The sequence below is a fragment of the Mauremys reevesii genome, linkage group 21 (genome assembly GCF_016161935.1).
Source record: "Mauremys reevesii isolate NIE-2019 linkage group 21, ASM1616193v1, whole genome shotgun sequence".
In the NCBI taxonomy this organism is placed as follows: domain Eukaryota; kingdom Metazoa; phylum Chordata; order Testudines; family Geoemydidae; genus Mauremys; species Mauremys reevesii.
In genome coordinates, this window is record NC_052643.1 from 1,433,720 (window position 1) to 1,452,060 (window position 18,341).

The following is an 18,341-nucleotide window of genomic DNA, read 5'->3' on the forward strand; positions in this document are numbered from 1 at the left end:
CCTGACCCTGAGTTAAACTGCAGGCTGATCCCATGAAGCTCCGATGGCAGGATTGCTCCAGAGCATGTCTCCAGACAGCCGGCTTCCCAGGGGCACAGGCCGTGAACCAGCTGGTGGAGGCTTGTACCGCAAGGCCATTCCAACACTGAGGGCAGGGGAAATGCCTAGACAGATTCCGGAGTAATTTCCCTGAATGGGGAATTGCTGAACCCACGCTGGGAGGGGAAGGGCTTAGCATTCTCTGCAGCAAGGCCACTTCCCCCATGAGGTGTTCGAAGGGATGAGGCCCTCAGGAAGCCAATGGTGGTGTTGCATCCAGCAGCAGGGAACCAGGCCCTGTCAGCCCCCCCACACAGCACCTTGTGGGGCTGGAGCACTCCCACTCACTTGCTGCGGATGGACTATAAACGTCACCAGGGCCCTCTGAAGGGAAATGTCTTGGCCAACAAGAAAAGCATCATAGGTTGGAGGAGTGCGCCAGACAGGTCTCTATTCCCTGAGACCCCGACAACAGCAGTCCTCCCAGTCCCAACACCTAACCCAGGACAAGAAGGGACTCCCAGCTGAGGCAGGAGGGATCTGCCCTGCCCTCGACATTCAAGAGGAAGAGAAAGATTTTGTATGTCAGTGAGTGAGCCTGAGCTGTTGGATGGTCTAATTGTCCTTGGTGCAGTGCCCTGATGGCCATGGGGTCACTCCAGGGTGGACTGGCCCCACACTACATAAGTACGGACTGCAGAGGGAAGAACTGAAAAGCAGCCCCTCCTTCATGAGCAACGGTGACTCCTCAGATCCCTCCAAAACACTCACGTTCTACGCTACTCACCGGGACTGGGGCGATGACCAGGGTGGGTCCTAGGAGTGGCACCGCAGCTGACGCTATGTGCTGAAATTGGCTTAAAATGGGACATTAATCATTGGACTAAAGAGCTCAGCCATTCCCTTCTCTGGGCTTCCTAGCACCCCCTGTCTGCATCTGGCTGTGTCCGGCTGTCTGCAGCTGTCTTGTCTAGACTAAGCAATTGGGGACGGGCCCGTCTGCTGTTTGTGTCTGGCTGACAATGCTGAGCACATTAAATACTAAGTCACAACAACAATGCATTCAGAAGTCAGGATTTGCCAATGGTTACTACTCACACAGATCGGAATCATAGAATCTCAGGGTTGGAAGGGACCTCAAGAGGTCATCTAGTCCCCCCCACTGCTCAAAGCAGGACCAAGCCCCATGCTCAGTCTAGGAAACAACTGTGGTAGCTGTTGGCAAATGCTGGGTTTTCAGGGCTGACCATTGTATCTGCCAGGGTCTGCATTCTCCCAGCACCATCTGATAGCTGCACCGTACAAACACCACAGCACCCGCATTACTGGCCCAGCATGCTGCCACGACAGTGGCTCGAGCAGCAGTCGCAAGGCCGCTCCATACACAAAGTGCTGCCCTGTCCCTTCTGGCAGAATGGCCTTTAGTTTGGAATCTGGAATCTTGCCTAGGCCAGGAAAAAGGTCCCAGCTAAGACATGCTGATTGAGCGCTGCTTAGAGTGTGTTGGCTCCTAGTAGAGATAGGGCCTAACACCTTTCGAAACAGGGTAGTTGGGCTGACACCTTTTTAAATTGCACTTCATTATACCCTGTCAGTTCACACATTGTTCCTAGTCTAGACAAGGCCAGAGAACAAGAGACGCACAAGAGTGAGAGCCCACGCAGAGAGTGCATCTCCTGCGCAGCAGGGTGCTGGGCTCAGAGAACATGGCGGCTGCACTCTGCACAGCGATATGCCTAAGGATGTTTTACAGAAAAAAACCCTCCCATAGAGTCCACCCTGCAGGTGTGCTCCGGACCACCCCCGAGCCGTGTGGGATTTATCCCGGAGGGCCACTCCCTCCCCATCAGCTGCAGAAGAAACGCTGGCCCTGGGCCTCAGGAGAACCTTTGCAAGAACTTTCCAGCCTCTCCCAGAGGACGCCCCGCTCCCTGCACCCCAGCCCGGGCTCGCCTCGAGAGCTTGGCTTCTTCTGTCCAGCGTCCACCCACTGCCTCTCGCTCCCAGCCAGCCCTTGCCCTGCTCCGTGTCCACACGGGACAGGGGGGAGCAGCGCAGCGACCTTTGCGGCCTCTGCCCAGGCGGCGGTGGCTGTACCACGGGGTGTCCCTGCAGCCTGCCCCGCGCTGAGCCGGAGCCGAGGTCTGTTTAAGCAGCACGAGCCGGGGGGAGAGGGAGCCCGGCGCGTGGATGGATGCACCGTATCGGGGGGGGCTCTCTGAAACCCAGCAAGCCAATTGGCTTCTAGGCTGTGACGGGCAGTTTGCTCCCGCCCCGCATGCGGCTTGCCGGGGTGGACGCGAGCAGGAGTGTGGAAAGTGCAGCCGGCGGGGCTGGGCTCTGCCGAACCCCCGACGCCAGCGGCCGCAGGAGCCCGGCCGGGCGGCCTGCCCCGTCCCCGTCCCCGCCGCGGACCATGGCCCGGCCGCCCCCGCTCTCCCTGCTCCTCGCCATCGCCGCCTGTGCCGCGGCCGCCACCAGCGAAGGTAGGAGCCCGAGTGGCCCGGCGCGGGGCGGGCGTGTCTGCGGCGGGGCAGGGGCCGGGGCCGTGGCCGGGGCCGGGCTGGCACCGCGCGCTCCGCCGGGCGCCCCTGGCCGGGCAGCGCCGGGCGCCGGACTGCCCGAGTTCTGCGCTCCCGCCGCGCCGGGCGGCGCAACTTCAGCGCAGGGCAAGAGGACTTCGTGGCACATGCCAAGGGCCTGCGGCCCGGGCCGGGCCGGACCGAGCAGCCGGAACCGCGGCGTTCTCCGCTGCCCGCGCTACAGCCCAGACGGCCGGGAGCGGCCGGACTGTGGGGCTGGGGCGGTCCGTGCTGGGGTGTTGGAGGGATGGCGCGGGTCGTGCAGACCGGCACCCCCAGGGGTGCGCGGACAGAGGGAGTGACAGAAACTTCCACGTGGCCAGCTGGGAAGCCTCCAGGTACCCTGCAGCGCAGCCCCCTGCCCGGCTCCCCTGGGCGCTGGCTACCCAGCCCCCCTGCCCGGCTCCTGCCCGGCTCCCCTGGGTGCTGGCTGCCCAGATCCCCTACCTGGCTCCCCTGGGCGCTGACAGTAGCATTCCTGCTGCTTCTTTCCAGGGCGCCAGACGTCCCTCACCAGACCTCTGCAGGCAGATGCCTCTCAGTATTGTCAGAGAGTTCTCGCTGCCCACCTTGCTACCAACACACTGGCAGTGCCTTTCCTGCTGCCTCTGTCCCCTGCAGCCCTGGCATCCTTGTGCCATCTCTGACCCTCCAGCTGCCTGTTGCCCCCACAGCACTGACCGCAGGGTCTGGGCTGCCTTTCCATGACAGCCCCACTGCCCCATCTTCCCCAGCCTTTCTCCCCATTCCCTGCTGCCCCATCTGCCAGCCTCACCTGGCGCCTTCCGCACCCTGGGAGCAGTGTTTCTCCCCATTCCCTGTGGTCCAGCGCTCGTCTAGCCTTGCTGCCAAATTCCCTCATCCCCATGCCCATCGTTCCACCCCTCGGCCCGGCCGTCACACCTCTGTCCCTGGCCCCCCTGCTGCCCAGCTGATTTCTTACTTCTCCCTGTGGCTGGTAGAGGAGTCCCAGCAGTGGAGCCCAGTGCTAACTTTCTCCCGTTCCTCAAAGGCGATGCTTTAAAGTGGGCTGGGAAAAAGTGCACGGAGGGGGCTGGATCACTCATAATCTGGGAGCTGCAGCTTGGGTCAGACAGTGCCCTGTGGCCCCCCGCCCCCCCTCCTGGCTCCCTTTCTAATTACATTGCTGGGTGTGTGACCCTTTGCCCCCCCCCCCCCCGCCCCCCACACACTCTGGAGCTCCCTGCCCCCAGAGCCCAGTGCCAGCTCCCGTTACACAGAGCTGCTGGCTGGGCTGTCCCTGCCCTCTCAGCAGCCAGTGAGTCCGGGCAGCCCTGCAGCTGCACTGACCCCAGCGCCGGGCACCTCAGCTAACCCTGCTCCGGACAGAGCATCTCAGCTACCAGGCAGCGGAAGCCAGGGAAGCTGCTCTCCTTGTGCTTCTGGGAACGTTCCCGTGTGCTGGTTTCAGTAATGGCACAGGGAGGGGAGTGAGGCGGGGGCTGAAAATTCAGCTGCCTCTAGACTGTGCTGGCTGGGACCCAGCTTAGTATGGAGGGAGGAGATTAGGTCCCTAGGGGCCCGGCCCCATGCAGCCTGCCCCCTGGGAAAGGGCCTCTGGAGAGGAGGCAGCGCTGGATGTGCTGGAGTCCGGCTGTGGTGCAGGGAAGGTACACGGCTGCCGCTGGAGTCCTTCCCCACATATCGCCCTCACCAACACCGCTGTGGGTCTGGGCCCCCCAGCAGTCAGGGACGTTGTCGCCAGCTCACCCTGGGGGGTCGGTCACTGTCTTGCTCAGATAACAATGTGCAAGCCCTGTATCGACAGGGTCCTGTCATCCTGGCCTCGTGGCTCAACCTGGGGCTGGGCTGCCCTCCCCCCAAGCCTCGCCCTCCCCCCGAGCCTCACCCTCCCAGGGTCTCATGCCTTGGTGGTCAGATGTGTGTGAGAGCCCGAGCTGCAGCCGGAGCCGCACCGTCCACAAGGCCCTTTCCGTGTGCTAGCTTGAGCCCTGCTAGCGTGAGTCTCTCCCAGGGCTGCAGCGTCACCATACCACACAGGGGTGGCCTGTGCGCAGGGGCCCTCACCCTGCCGTGCCCACGGGGCAGCTCAGGTCTTAGCAGAGTCCCTGCTGAACCCAGCCCCACACAAATGGCTCCCAGGCTGGCAGGTGTTTGAAGACGCTCCAGTGGAGACAGCTGTGTGCTGGGCTGGGTTCCCCAGCTGGGAGGGCTTCCTGTGTCCCTGCCAGACTAACTGTCTTGTGGCCAAGTGAGCTCTCCCGCAGCCCAGCCTCACTCATCCCTTTGCCCACGTTCATGCCCTGGCCCCATGTGCCCTTCTCCCCACACCGCAGCTCTCACAGCGCTGCTGGCTGCCCGGCTGCTCAGACAGAGGCAGCCCCTCCCCCTCTTTGGTCAGATACAGAGGTACCAGGAGTCGAGGCCATTGGCAGGCTTCTCGCTCACCCCGCTAACTTCTTTGGGACCAGTGACTGGGTTCTGATCCAGCAGGGACTGACCTGACTCTAATGCATTCATCTGCCCTTGTCCTCAGACCCCAGACCCTCGCCCCAAACCCCACCGCTTGTTTGCAGCTTTGAAATGGTGGGAGAGCTTTGATTTGTGGCTGTGGGGCTCACGCTGGAGAATGCTGAACTGTGGGGACCAGGCTACGCGCGGCTCACGGGATGGGGAGATGTGCTGCTGGGCAGCGTGGTGTCTGTGATGTCAGTGGTCAGCGATACGGGAGCGGTGCGGAGGAGTTCCAGGCAGGGTTAGGTCTGTGTTGGCAGGGTCAGACTGGGCAGCACGTTGTCAGTGGTGTTGGGAAAATACCGGGCAGAGTTGTCCATGGGACCGTGGCGATATCAGTGTCTGTCGTTCCAGGGTTCCGCTTATCAGTGGCTTGTTAGCGGTGCCGGGGATACACTGGGCACCGATTGGTGCTGCGATATGCTTGGTAGCTGAGTGTGATTGATGCCAGGGTGACATGGGGCAGGGATATGTCCATGGTACTAGATTTATTCTGGGGCAGAGATGTCAGTGGTGCCTGGGTAACAGCTGGCAGCAATGGCTGTGTTGCCAGAATCATAGCAGGCAATAAATGGAGTGCCAGGGGCTGGCGTAATGTCAGGGTTACACTGAGCTGGGATGTGACTGCGGTTTTGGAACTACAATGGGCAGAGCTGTGTCAGTCTTTTCAGATTATATTGAGCACATATGTGCCCGTGATGCCAGGGATATGACGGTCTGGGAGGCAGGGGATACAACGCGCCTTGATGTGTCTTGGATGCCCGGCCATAGATGAGCCTGTGATGCCCAGTGTATGATGGGTACCCATGGTGCTGTGGTTATATGAGGCTGGGGTACAACCGTGGTGGCACAGTTAAATTCAGCTCTGGTTATACTGAGCGAGAATCTGTTCCTGGTGCCAGGGTAGTTGAGGGCAGGGATGTGACAGCCGTGCTGCCTGCACACAGGGAAGCAGTGTATCCATGGTGCCAGAGCTACAAAGGGCAGTGATGTGTCAGTGGAGCCGGGGAGGCACTGGGCAGTGATAGGTTCGTGGGGCCATGTCTGTGCCTGACAGTGCTATGTCCTGCCCCCCGTGGTTATGGCAGGCATGGACGTGTGTGTGGCACTCATGATACACGGGACAGGCATGTGTGTGTGGAGCCAGCATTACGCTTGGTGTGGGGTGGGTTATACTGAGCGGGGGTAATTCCCTGGGGCAGGGTTATACTGGGCAGGGTCAGTTCCCTGGGGCAGGGTTATACTGGGCAGGGTCAGTTCCCTGGGGCAGGGTTATACTGGGTGGAGGTACTTCCCTGGAGCGGGGTCATATTGGGCGGGGGTATTTTCCTGGCATGGGAGTAGTTCTCTGGGCGGGGGTAGTTCCCCGGAGAGGGGTTATGCTGGGCGGGGGTAGTTCCCTGCAGCAGGGTTATTTGGCTGGGATAGGTCTATTAGGGTTGGATTGTTCTAGAGAGGGACAATTTTGCGGTTGGGTTTTTACTGCCCACATTTTGCAGCTCAGAGCCCTCGTGTGCCCCCTTTCAGGCCCCCCGCCCAACCCCATCATCCTGCCTCACAGTCATAGGCAGGGGCGCTGGAACAGTTGCTATAGTGGGGGTGCTGAGAGCCATTGGACCAAACCGTAAGCCCTGGATAGAATGGAAACCACTTCCCGGCAGGGGGTGCGGCAGTGGCGTGGTTTCCCACCATCCCCGAGTGACCAACCTGCTGGGCACCAGTGGGCACCCTGGCGTCACTGCCCCTGTGTGCACTGCATGAGGGGTGAATTGTTCAGAGTCCGAGTTGATTTTATTCTGAGCACTAGAACCTGGTGTAAATCCAGAAAGTGGGAAGTGCAGCTACAGGACAGAGAGTCCTTCTCAGTCACATCTGCATCAGTTAGTTTAATGTGCGCGCATTGGGTGTGTGCGTGCAGAGAGTCTTGGGTGTGTTTGTGTCTGTAAGATGGAGAAGCTGCCCCAGTCTGCTCTTCCTTCCATTCCACCAAAACCTAACCACCGCTTTCTTTCCAAAGGCATTTAACAAGAGCTCAGTTCTCCACCGGCAGGTTCCTTCCCCATGTGCTCAAGGATTCTGCTTAGATATGAGGACCCAATCTTGCAAAGACTGACAGTTGTGTGTAACTTTATGTCTGTCAGTAGTTCCCCTGAGCTAGGTCTTTGCAGGACTGGGGCTCTCGGATGTGTGTTGGGGGCAGGGGTGGCTCTATGTATTTTGCCGCCCCAAGCACGGCAGTCAGGCGGCCTTCGGCGGCGCACCTGCAGGAAGTCCTCCGGTCCCATGCCTTTGGCGTACCCGCCACCAAAGTGCCACCGAAACCGTGGGACTGATGGATCTCCCGCAGGCAAGCCGCCAAAGACAGCCTGACTGCTGCCCTCACAGGGCCTGGCACGCTGCCCCCAGTGGCTTGCTGCCCCAGGCACGCGCTTGGTGCGCTGGTGGCTGGAGCCGCCCCTGGTTGGGAGGAGGGAGTGCTGATATTGCTTGTTCAGTGATGAACTTCAAACAAGCTGTTTGGAGAAGGCAAATTCTTTTTCTGTTGTGTTGTAGGAAATTCTGACATTTTGAAAAATAATTTTTGTTCCAAAACAGAACTAAAAGCCAAATTTTCCCACAGAGCAAAAATTCTGAAAAATGTTGATTCAGCATCATAGACCCATAATGTTTTAATAAAATAAAATGTTCTGTTTGGATAATATAATATAATTAATAAACTGTCAAAACTAAGTGAATCAAAACAATAAAGCTGAAATGAAACATTTTTATTTTACTGAAACTTAATGTTTCAACCTTTTCAAAATGAAATAAGACAGTTGCAAGATTCATCGTGACTTTTTCCTATCAAACATTTCATCAATAATGGCACATTCCTACCAAATATTTTGATTTTGACAAATCTGCATGTTCATATGAAAAATTGTTCTGTCAGATTTTCAACCTCCTCTACTTCCAGTGTTTCCTCTGGCCTGAGAGCTACCAGCAGCCCTGCATTCTTCCACTCAAGCTTAGGAAAGATTTGTCAAAGCAGTGAAGTCTTTCAAACCAACAGAGGTGTTTAAAGTGCTACCTCCATAGGCATGAATGTGTTTGTAATACCTCTGCATCCCCTAAATGACTTTGTGGAGGGCATTATTATTATATGTCTGTCTGTGTAGATGGGTGTGTGCCACATATCTGTGTCTGTGTCACTCATCACATCTCTTGTGGGACATCCCATGCACGCTTCCCTTTGCGGCAGGGAGTGATTGATAAATGGTCCTAAATGGAGCCTCTTGGCATCTCTGTGCAAGGGAAGCAGCTCCATTTAAGCTGCCCAGCTTTCTCCTCCATCCGCTCTGATTGTAGCCTGGAGCATGTTTACCCATCACAGATTCTCCTGATGGATAAGCAAGGTGCTAACTGCTCACTGCTTTCCGCGCTCAGTGTGGAGGTCACTGCACCCCAACAGAGTCCCAAAGGCAGAAGATGGTGCTCCAGGAACAATGGTCATTAGGCTGCGCAGACCACTCTGTGCCCAAGTGGCTTGATTGTCCAGGGATCCTGGGTTGCCAACCTGGGCTCACAGAGTCCCTGATTTTTTCAGATCTTCCCATGCAGCATCAGGATTCGGTGATGTTACATATTTATGTTGCTTTGGACATAACCATAACACCCTCCCTGTGCAAGGAACCAGGAGTGACCAGGATAGTGTTAAAGGCAAATAAACAGGAAAGCTGAGAGTCCACTACAGCTTGTAGGGAAAAGATACAGGCAGCCAGTGATCAGAATGAGTTACTGCAGCCAATGGGGGAATGAGGGCATTTATCAAATATATCAGGGGAAAAGGAAACACGATGGAGACAGGACAGCACTAGATCCACTGATAAAAGAGGAAGAGGAAGAAATTAATGATCACTCTAAAATAGCTGAGATACCGAATTTGTTTGAAAATCGATCTTCAGGCAGAAAAAGAGGGGAAAGTAACTTGGTCAATTAGTGAGTGCGGAAGAACCTGTAAAAATAAGTATTGACAAAGAATATGGGCCCTATTGGATCATCTGGTTTTAATCAGAAATCCCCATTGATATCAATCAGTGCTTCAGATCTGCAGTCTGCTTCAAAACTCTTAGCATAATCACACCCTAGTTGAGGAAGCATTTGTATAATCTGAATATGCACAAATTAGCTGCATGGGATTAAATGCATGCCTGGGTATTTAGAGAAGCAGCAGATAAATTTACTGTGTTACTGATACTCGCAGTGTCATTGGAGCCGTGTTGGTCCTAGGATGTTAGAGAGACAAGTTGGACCCAAGTTGTGGGTCTTTTATTGGACCCACTTCTTCTTGTGGGGAGAGAGACAAGCTTTTGAGCTCTTCTTCAGGTCTGGGAAATGTGCTCAGAGTGTCACAGCTAAATACAAGGTGGAACAGATTGTTCAGCATGAGTAGTTAACACACATTTCAGGGGACCATTTGAGGCGAAGTGGCCCAGTAACACCCCTCCAGTCATAGGGGAGAAGAGAAAGGGGGGAGGAGAAGAAGATAAAATGCTACCGGTAACGATTTCTGAAAAATCAAGAAAAGTGGTGAGGTGCCAGGAGTTAGAGAAGAGCAAATACAGGTACCAGTCTTCAAAGAAGAAGGGGAGAGTGATCCTGGTAGTTCCCATTGTACAAATCTAACTTGTAAAATAGAGAGAGAGGGGAAAACCCCCTAGACAGCTAGCAGAGGGATTCTCCAAATTACCTAATGGGTTTTGCTTACAGGAGCAGATTTTCAAAAGTGTTCGGGCCCAGATTTGTAAGTGGTCAGCTCCTTCCCACAACTGGAGTCATATTTTCAAAAGAGCTCAGCGTTCAGTGTTCTTCTGAAAACTTGGCTCTTTATTGTGGTGCCTAAATGGGAGCATAGTGCGGCCCACAGCTTAATGGAGAGATCATTTCACGGACTCCTCTCTCCCCTCCTAATCTTCCAGTTGTAATCTCATTAATGGGCTCTGTGCTCAAATAGAAAACAAGGCAAAATTCATCCGATAATTTATTCAGTGTGCATTATTTTGTCAGCCCTGCTTCCAGCGGTGATGAGGGAGCGATCATTCGCCTAGTAAATATCTGAAAGAGAGAGGGAATGACTTTTACGGCTGGAATGCTTTGAGGATGCTACGGTCAGTTTTAGCATTTAGGAACAGGGAAAATAACAAAGATTTTCTTCATGTAGATCATTAGAGATGAATGAACAGTGCAGAAAGGACTTGTGAATATTTGAATAAAAACCGTGAATTGGCTTGGACAAAATTTGCAAACCCCTTTCTTTGTTTTCTGTGAACGCTTGCATGAGTGATTATTTTGTTTTATTTTGTTGTTGTTTGCTGTTTACGAGAATGTCGGTGGAAAGCAGAGACTGGTGTGACTATATGGGGGTGCCAAAGGGTTCATGCTGGAATGGGGTCTGAGCACATCTTGAAAGCTCTTTAATTTCTCCTGTTAATAGTATTTTCTAGAGCTGGTTCAAAAGTGAAAACAAATGTTTACAAAATTTTTGGAGATATTTTCATCTTGCAGAATTCAAAATGGACCTAGTTTTTAAGATTTTTTTTTCACAGTTTTTGTTTTATCAAAATAATTATTACAATTTGCTGTATACTGAAAATCCAATTTTTGGTAAATGACAAATGTGGATAACTACTTTAATAAATATAAACATATATAATGATAAATATAAATTTAAATCAACCTTGAAGAGAAATTAAATTTGTTACCAAAAGTGTTCTATTTATTGGTTACCAAAACCCCAGTTTTCAATAAATGAAACGTGAATAACCATTTAGATAATGAATTAAATCATTCAGTAGAATTTCCTTTTAAATTAACATGAACATTTTTGCAAAAAAAAAAATGCTAAAAATTAAGTGTTGACATTTTTTACAAAAATTGCCAATTACAAATTTATTTTTCAGAGGAAAAAATCCTTTCCATTGAAAAAATTTCAACCAGCTCTAAAAATTCCAAGCTACGGGTAGAAATGACCCGATGGGTTGACCACCACAGAATGACAAATCGGACTGTGAATAGCACAGCATTAAAGGTGTAATCAAAGCAAAAAGTGAACAAACCCCAAACGGCCTGAATCATGTCCACAAGACGTGTCCTTCAGATGATGATGATGAACAAACACATTTGAAAAAATCTAAATTTCTCAGTGAACAATCCACAAGCAGGGGGCTCATCAGCTGGACGTGACAGAGGAGGAGAGAGACTGAGGTGTGTGGGCTGATCATAGGATTACTATGAGCTAGCAGTGTGATGTGTCTGTGAAAAAGGCAAATATGTTCCTAGGATGTATCAGACGAGGCATTTCCAGTAGAGATAGAGAAGTATTAACACCATTGCACATGGCACTGGTAAAACCTCCTTTGGAAACTGTGTACAGTTCCAGTCACTCATGCCCCCCGCTTCCACAGGGACCCAGGTCTCCCTCGGCTGGAGAGTCTCCCCTCTCTTTTATCCACATAGTGAGTGAGCCTGACCACCAGGAGTTGTGTTCTCGGGGGACTCTCCTGTGCTTTGCCCTATAGGAACATATTCCCTGTGAGCTCAGTCACAGCACCATTTGCCCCGGCCGCCCCTCGTCCTGGGGCACCACTGGGATACACTGCTACAGAAATTTGGGGCTCCTGAAACAGACTGCTGAAATGCAGTTTCAGCGGCTCATAAAAGTGTAACATGATTTTTGTTTCCCTAAGTTAAATGGTTTAGCTGAAACGTACAGGGCCAAATTCACCTCTCTGAGTAAATTCCCATTAACATCATTGGAGGTTGAATTGCCTTACACCAGTACGGAATTTGGCTTGCAACCTCCACATCTGTAGACTAGAGACAGGAGAAAAACTGGTGGATTATAGCAAGTATAAAAGGCCAGGGCTTCTACTTGTGGGTTGGGTGTAATGTTAGAAGGAGTGCTGAGAGATCTGTGTGTACGCAAAGCTAATAGCCACGGGCGGTATGGGAAGTTACCGGGAACAACCTGTTGGGAGAATTGGTCTTGGGTGAGAACTCTGGGCATTGTGAATAATTTGTGAACTACTGCACATGCAAAGTGAAAAGAGCAGTAGCTCTAAGAAACTCCACTTTGGGATGCGTCCATAGTAGGGACATATTGGGACAGCCTGAAAACATGCCGGCTTGTCCTTCTCATGAAGATCTGGGCAGAAGGACCAGGCAGGCATCACCCCTAAAACAGACACACGGAAACGCATTTAACAGTTGTGGTCGTGCAGGATGAACCACTTTCTGCCACACCTTTTGCCAAGATCCTGACACGGCAACTGTACAGATTACAGAAACAGCTGTGCACGCTTGATAATGTACATACAGATTGTGTGTAGTAGTAACGCTGAACCACATGGCATAAGAACCTGGACCAGACAGAATTCAAGCAGGGCCTGTGCCTGCTATAGCAATGACTTCTGAAAGACTAGGTATGAACATGTCCAGGAAATGTAAATCGCAGCCCAGCAATGTGGCTCTGAAAACACAGACGTCGCACTTTTGCAAAGTGGCCACAGAGTTTGATTGCCTCCAAGTGGATACCAGGCATCAGCAAGTCCAGACAAAGCCAGTAGGAGCCTGTGGGGCTCCTCTGAAAATCAGGCACCAGGACCCAGATCCTCAAAGGTATTTAGGTGCCTAATTCCCACGGTGTCCAATGAGAGTTAGGTGCCTTGAATATGTTTGAAGATCTGAGCCTAGGTGTCTCAGGCTTGAACATCCAAAAATGGAGGCATCTCAGATCACTCACCACTCTTACACCTTTGGCCATTCAATGCAGTGCTCCAAAATCATGGGGAAAGTGCAGCATCAGTGCCAGGTGACAAATGTAGCAGTATTGCCATCAGGCAGGAGAGGAACGAGAGAATAAAGGGAGCTGGTCGGGAGCTGACCTGATCATAGACCCAGAGGACTGATGCACTAAGGCTGCGATTTCCAAAGCAGCCCAAGGGAGTGACGAGCCCAAATCCCATGGGAGTTAGGCACCTTGGAAAAGCCTCATCTCTGTATTGCTTGGGATCAACCAGCAAGAGGTTTGGTTAAAAGAATTTAAGGCAAACCTGTTCAGTTCAGAGACAGACCTCTCCAAATCCTGGCAAGGCAGAGCGTGCATATGGAGAGATGCTGCCAATCAGTAACTCAAGGACCTAGGGGAGGAAAAGGTTTTCAATCTCCCCGGTAGTTCTTAGTGCGTGGGCTGCACCAAAACCAACGGCAGAGGATGAGTTTTGTGGGGATTGTCACTGAAGAGAGGGTCCTGCTTAGAGGGAAATCAATACTCCATCTCCGCCCCCGCCCCCGGACTGAACAACAAGAGCAGATGGAAAAACTGACCACTAATGGGCCCAATCCTGCAAATGCTGATAGATGAAACTCCGCAGCTGAGTGACCCCACTGGCACTACTCAAGTAACCTTCCACATGTGTAGGTTTGCAGGAGAAGCCTTGAGATTTGACGGGCTTGCCAGCAGGTGGTGCTGGACAGTAAAGCTGAACTGCACTTTGTTATTAATATAAAGATTTTTCCAGTAAAACAGGATCCCCAATGGTGCAGGTCATGCAAGGAGTGTTCTCCTTCCCGCCACTCCACCATCCTGGACCAGGGGTCACACCTTATCTAGCAGATCCGCATGCCATCGGAGGAAGGAGAACTGAGCAGATGGTGGTGGAAGTGATTCTCGCACTCTGGAGTGGATAAATACCACACTTGTGCTCAGCCTATTTGTCTCATTTGTATTTGTGCAAAGGGGTGACGTTGAGATGAGTGCTTCTGAGCCAAACCTACAAAATGCCCCCAAAATGAATCTCGTTCCAGGCGGGAAGGGATTGATTTCAAAGGGGTTTCCAATGTGGGTGTTTCCGATTTTTCTCAAGACACCTGGGGCTCGACTTTCCCATGTTCTGAGACCCCACCGCTCCCCCAGACTTTGACTGGTGCTGGGGTGCTCAGCATGACTGATGACACACAGGGCTGGTGTCTTCACTTGGCCACCAAAAATCTGTGGCCCCTTTTGAAAACATTGTCTGCGTGAGCACGGTGCAGAGGGCAGCAAGCACTGCTGAAGGATCAGGGCTGGCTCTAGGTTTTCTGCCGCCCCAAGCGGCGGAAAAAAAAAAAAGCCGCGGCAGCGCGATCCCACCACTCCGTTCTTCAGCGACAATTTGGCAGCTGGTCCTTCGCTCCGAGAGGGAGTGAGGGACCTGCCGCCGAAGACCCGGACCTGCTGCCCCAATAGCGGCCGGAGGGCCGCCCCTTGGTATTGGTCGCCCCAAGCACCTGCTTCTTTAGCTGGTGCCTGGAGCCGGCCCTGCGAAGGATGGACAAAGAGCAGAGCTAAGGCTGAGCATTTGCTTGGAATATTTTCAGCAGAACTTTACCAGAAACCCAAACAGTGCGTAACTCGTGGTGCTGGCTGGCAAAGAGTCTCTGAATGGAACAGAGCTGAATCTTGTCAAAGAGCCGCGCACAGCCCAGAGCTGGCCTGGCTCTGTCAGAAAGGAGAGAAGTGGGATCATCCCAGTGGAGCTGAGAGTAAAGCAAACACGGCTCATTTTTCAAGCTAGTGCTCTCCCTGCACCCAGTGGGATTGGGGAGCCCGACTGCCTGGGAGGAGCTGTCTGTGCTCTCACTAGCGAGAGCTCCCTCTTCTTGCTAGTGCACGACTCTTAGGGTGAGACGCTGCCCTGTGCTGCTCCAAGTGCCTTTCTCCTGGCGAGCTCCGTGGCAGATGCTGCTTATCAAGAGTTTTCATAATCACTTGAAGGAGCCACTCCTGAGAGCACCCAGGGCTCTTTCATCTCCTCTGTCTTTCAACCAGGCGTCGTCCAGTGCTCTGGGTCTCTGCTGGCTCTCTGCCCTGTGGGGCCAGCATCCCCTCACACAGTGCAGTCAGCATGAGGGACACCACATGGCAGCTCAGCTCCTGATCAGCACCTCACTGGGGCAGTCTCTGCTCCCATATTTCACGGGCACTGGATCCAGTGACCTGGGTCAGCAGATTCCCCTGGGGAAGCAGAGGAGATCCACTCCCCATTCCTTCTAGCTGCTTCCTCTTGTCCCTGGCTCAGCCTCTCTCCTGCCCCCTTCCCTCCCCAGCTCCGAGCCTCGGCCTTTCCCTCTCGTGGCTCAGCTTTACAGGTTTGGCCAGACATGAATCTCATTCTCTGGGCTCCTGCCCCAGCAGATTCAGTCCCCAACGCAGGCCTCCTCCCTTCCGCTCTCCCCTCAGGAGCCTGCCTGGACACCCATAACTCTCTCCCAGGGCCATGCTCCCAGAGCGCAGGGCTGTTACCTCCATCCACCCATCCTCCTTCCCAGTGGCCTGCTGCTGGGCTCTCCCAGCACAAAGCGCTGCCCATCCCACGGGTATTAGCCCTGTCCTCTCCCTGCTGATGGGGCAATTGCAGCAGCGCCCCTCTGCTCACTGGCACTCTCAGCAGCTCTTCCCTCCCTGGCTCCATCTGCTCCCACAACGCCTGTCCTCTCCCATGGCTCCCAAGGATTCCTGCTCCTTCCCCTCATCTCACGCCCCCAGGCCTTGAACAGCTCCGTGGAGCTGCTTGTTTCACCTCCAGCCCACTGGGTTTTCCCACCCGCTCCTCAGCCTCCTGAACGTATAACAACCGTAGCCCTTCTTCAGATTCCCGCACTCGCCAGCCAGGGGCAGGCTGACAAGCTGCTTGGGCAGGGGAAGGAGCAGGCCCCTGACATGGGGGGAACTTGCACTCCTACCTAAGAGCTGGGGAGCAACTGGACAAGACGTCTGTGTAGATGTTGGTCAAGCCCCTCCCAGAGTCCGCATGCTCCTTTCAGGCCCCTTGTGGCTGTTATTCAGCGTTCTGATCCTGTTGTGTTTGCCAGGCTCCAGCGATGCGCTGGGCAGCATCTAGCTGGCCCTGACCTACAGCTACTGGAGCTCCTCTCGTCTGCAAAGAGCCCTGTTCACAGGCCAGCGAAAGGGTTTGCAATGTCTCGCCCTGGCTGGAGTGCTGGCAGCTGGATTCAAACCCAGGCCCTCTGGAGCTCAATGAAGGGGACTCGGCTGTCGGAGTTTGAAGGCCAGCTCTCGTACTGCTCTGTAGCAGGCTCGTCCGTCTCGCAATAAGACCCAGTCGCCACTAGAGGGGGACAGAGCGCTGCCTGGAGTCGATGGGGGCGATTTATTTGTCATTTATTATTCTCCCAGTGAAAAATAAAACTCCAGGCACCCAAGGCCAGTGTTTCCCCCCAGGAGTGCTATGGCTGCTACGGGGTAGACCTGGGTTTGCAAAGTTGCTGCGGAGCTGTAGCTCCTGTTGCAGGCAGTAGTGGCCTGGGGTGCTCAGCACCTGTCTGGATCAGGCCCATTGGGAGGTGATTAACTTCAGGCATCCAGGTTTGGACATTGTGGTCAGTAAGAAGCGCATGTGTTTCAGCTAACCAGGCTGGAGGCTGTAACCGGTGTGGACACATGATCCACTGCAAAATCATGACTAACGAACAATCCGGAGCCATTTGTGGGTTGTTCCTGGACAGAACAAACTCCATATTCCAGTGATACCAACGCTCCCAGTTTTATTGTGAGTTTCTCGGGGTTTGATCTGATTTTTTTTCTTAAATCCTGGAGTCGTGAGAATTTCATCTTTCTTTTCAAGAGAAGGTACATTTCTAGGCCTCATGGTTGTGGCGAAAAGCTTGAAAGTGTGGCACCTCTAGAAAACAGAAGGCCAAGAGAAAGACCCAACATTTTATTATTGTTTAAAATCTATTGGTTTTTAAGCCAGTCTGATAATGTTTTGAGGCCGGATTCATGGTGTTTGTTTGAAGGTTTGCGGGGTTGGCCACTCTGCTGATTCACTGTTAAATGGTTGGCTAGAGATACCTGGCCACACCTGTCTCTTGAAAATACGGCTTCAGTCTATGGGAAAAGCATGCCACTTCCTGGTTTGCCTCCTGCCCATTCTCCATAGATTCCAAGGCCGGAATCACAGGGTTGGAAGGGACCTCAGGAGGTATCTAGTCCAACCCCCTGCTCAAAGCAGGACCAAGCCCCAGACAGATTTTTACCCCAGTTGCCTAAATGGCCCCCTTAAGGATTGAACTCACAACCCTGGGTTTAGCAGGCCAATGCTCAAACCACTGAGATATCCCTCCCCCTAAAGGGGGGACCATTGTGATCATTCAGTCCAACCCTCTGGAACTCTTCCACCATAATTCCTGCTGGAATGAGCGCAGATACTTCAGAAAAAAATCCAATCTTGACCCAAAAAAGGCCAGTGGTAGAGAGGCCGTGACTCTGATACTTGCTTTCTGCTCTGGTTTATTCCTGGATCCAGTAGTGGGGAGAACCCAGAGCGCGGAGGAGTTGGGAGCCCTGGTTGCCGAGGGTGCCCAGGGAGGGGAGCTCAGTTCTACCGCTCTGCTGTGTGAGTGGGTTAGTAACTGAGAGGCAGAGAACAGACGTGTCGGGAAAACATGGCAAAGAGTTGAATTATCAATGCACAAGGCGTTGTTCCAGGGGCGGAGCCTGGCTGGGAATCTTAGGAGGCCTTTGAAGTTCTAATGATGAAGAACTGAAGCCCAAGGGGACAAGGCTGGTCCCACTGACCCTTCCTCTCCATGTGTGTGCTACCGAGATGACTGCCTGGGAGGGAGAGGATCTAATCATTGGGCCGGGGACTGCAGCAGGTTAACAATTAGTGAGGGATCTTGGAGCTCCTCTTGCTCCCCTGCCGCTCTTGAATATGCCTAGAAGCATTTTGGATGAAAGGGGCCCCATATGAGGCATCTGGCATGACCTTCTGCACTGGGGCAGGGCTGACTGCGCCGTCTCTGTGCTGTCCCCGCTAGCTGCGGGTCTAGTGCAGCTCCCCTGCAGTGGTGCAGGTCTTGTCCTATGTTCGTTTTCCCACTGGGAACCCAGGAGCAAGGCTTGGTGGGAGCTATTTTCTGTGCTTCTTGTGGGCTTTAGTTCTGTGCTATTCATTAACGTCAGTGGCTGTTGTGTGGCTGAGTCACCCCTCGCCATGGTGAGCAGTTTCCCTTAACTGGACTGTTTAGTCTTCTATGTTTCAATTAATCCAGCTTCCTGACACGCTACGTATAGGCAGCATGTCTAGTGGTTAGAGCAAAGGAATCCATGTCAAGAGAGCTGACCTCTGTCCCTATCCAAGCCAATGTCTCACTGTGTCACTTTGGGTAAGACACTCAGCACCC

General features: G+C 53.2%; 1 protein-coding gene across 3 annotated transcripts in view; it reads left to right on the forward strand.

The window, feature by feature from the left end:
* Window positions 1-2,331: 2,331 nt before the first annotated feature.
* The window catches only part of EPHA8 (EPH receptor A8), a 131,719-nt gene continuing 115,709 nt past the window's right edge, over window positions 2,332-18,341 (forward strand). For all 3 annotated transcript variants that reach the window (XM_039509366.1, XM_039509367.1, XM_039509369.1), the window contains exon 1: window positions 2,332-2,525. In XM_039509366.1, coding sequence (XP_039365300.1) covers window positions 2,456-2,525 — 70 coding nt within the window. In that variant the 5' untranslated portion in view covers window positions 2,332-2,455. The remainder of the gene's footprint in view (window positions 2,526-18,341) is intronic.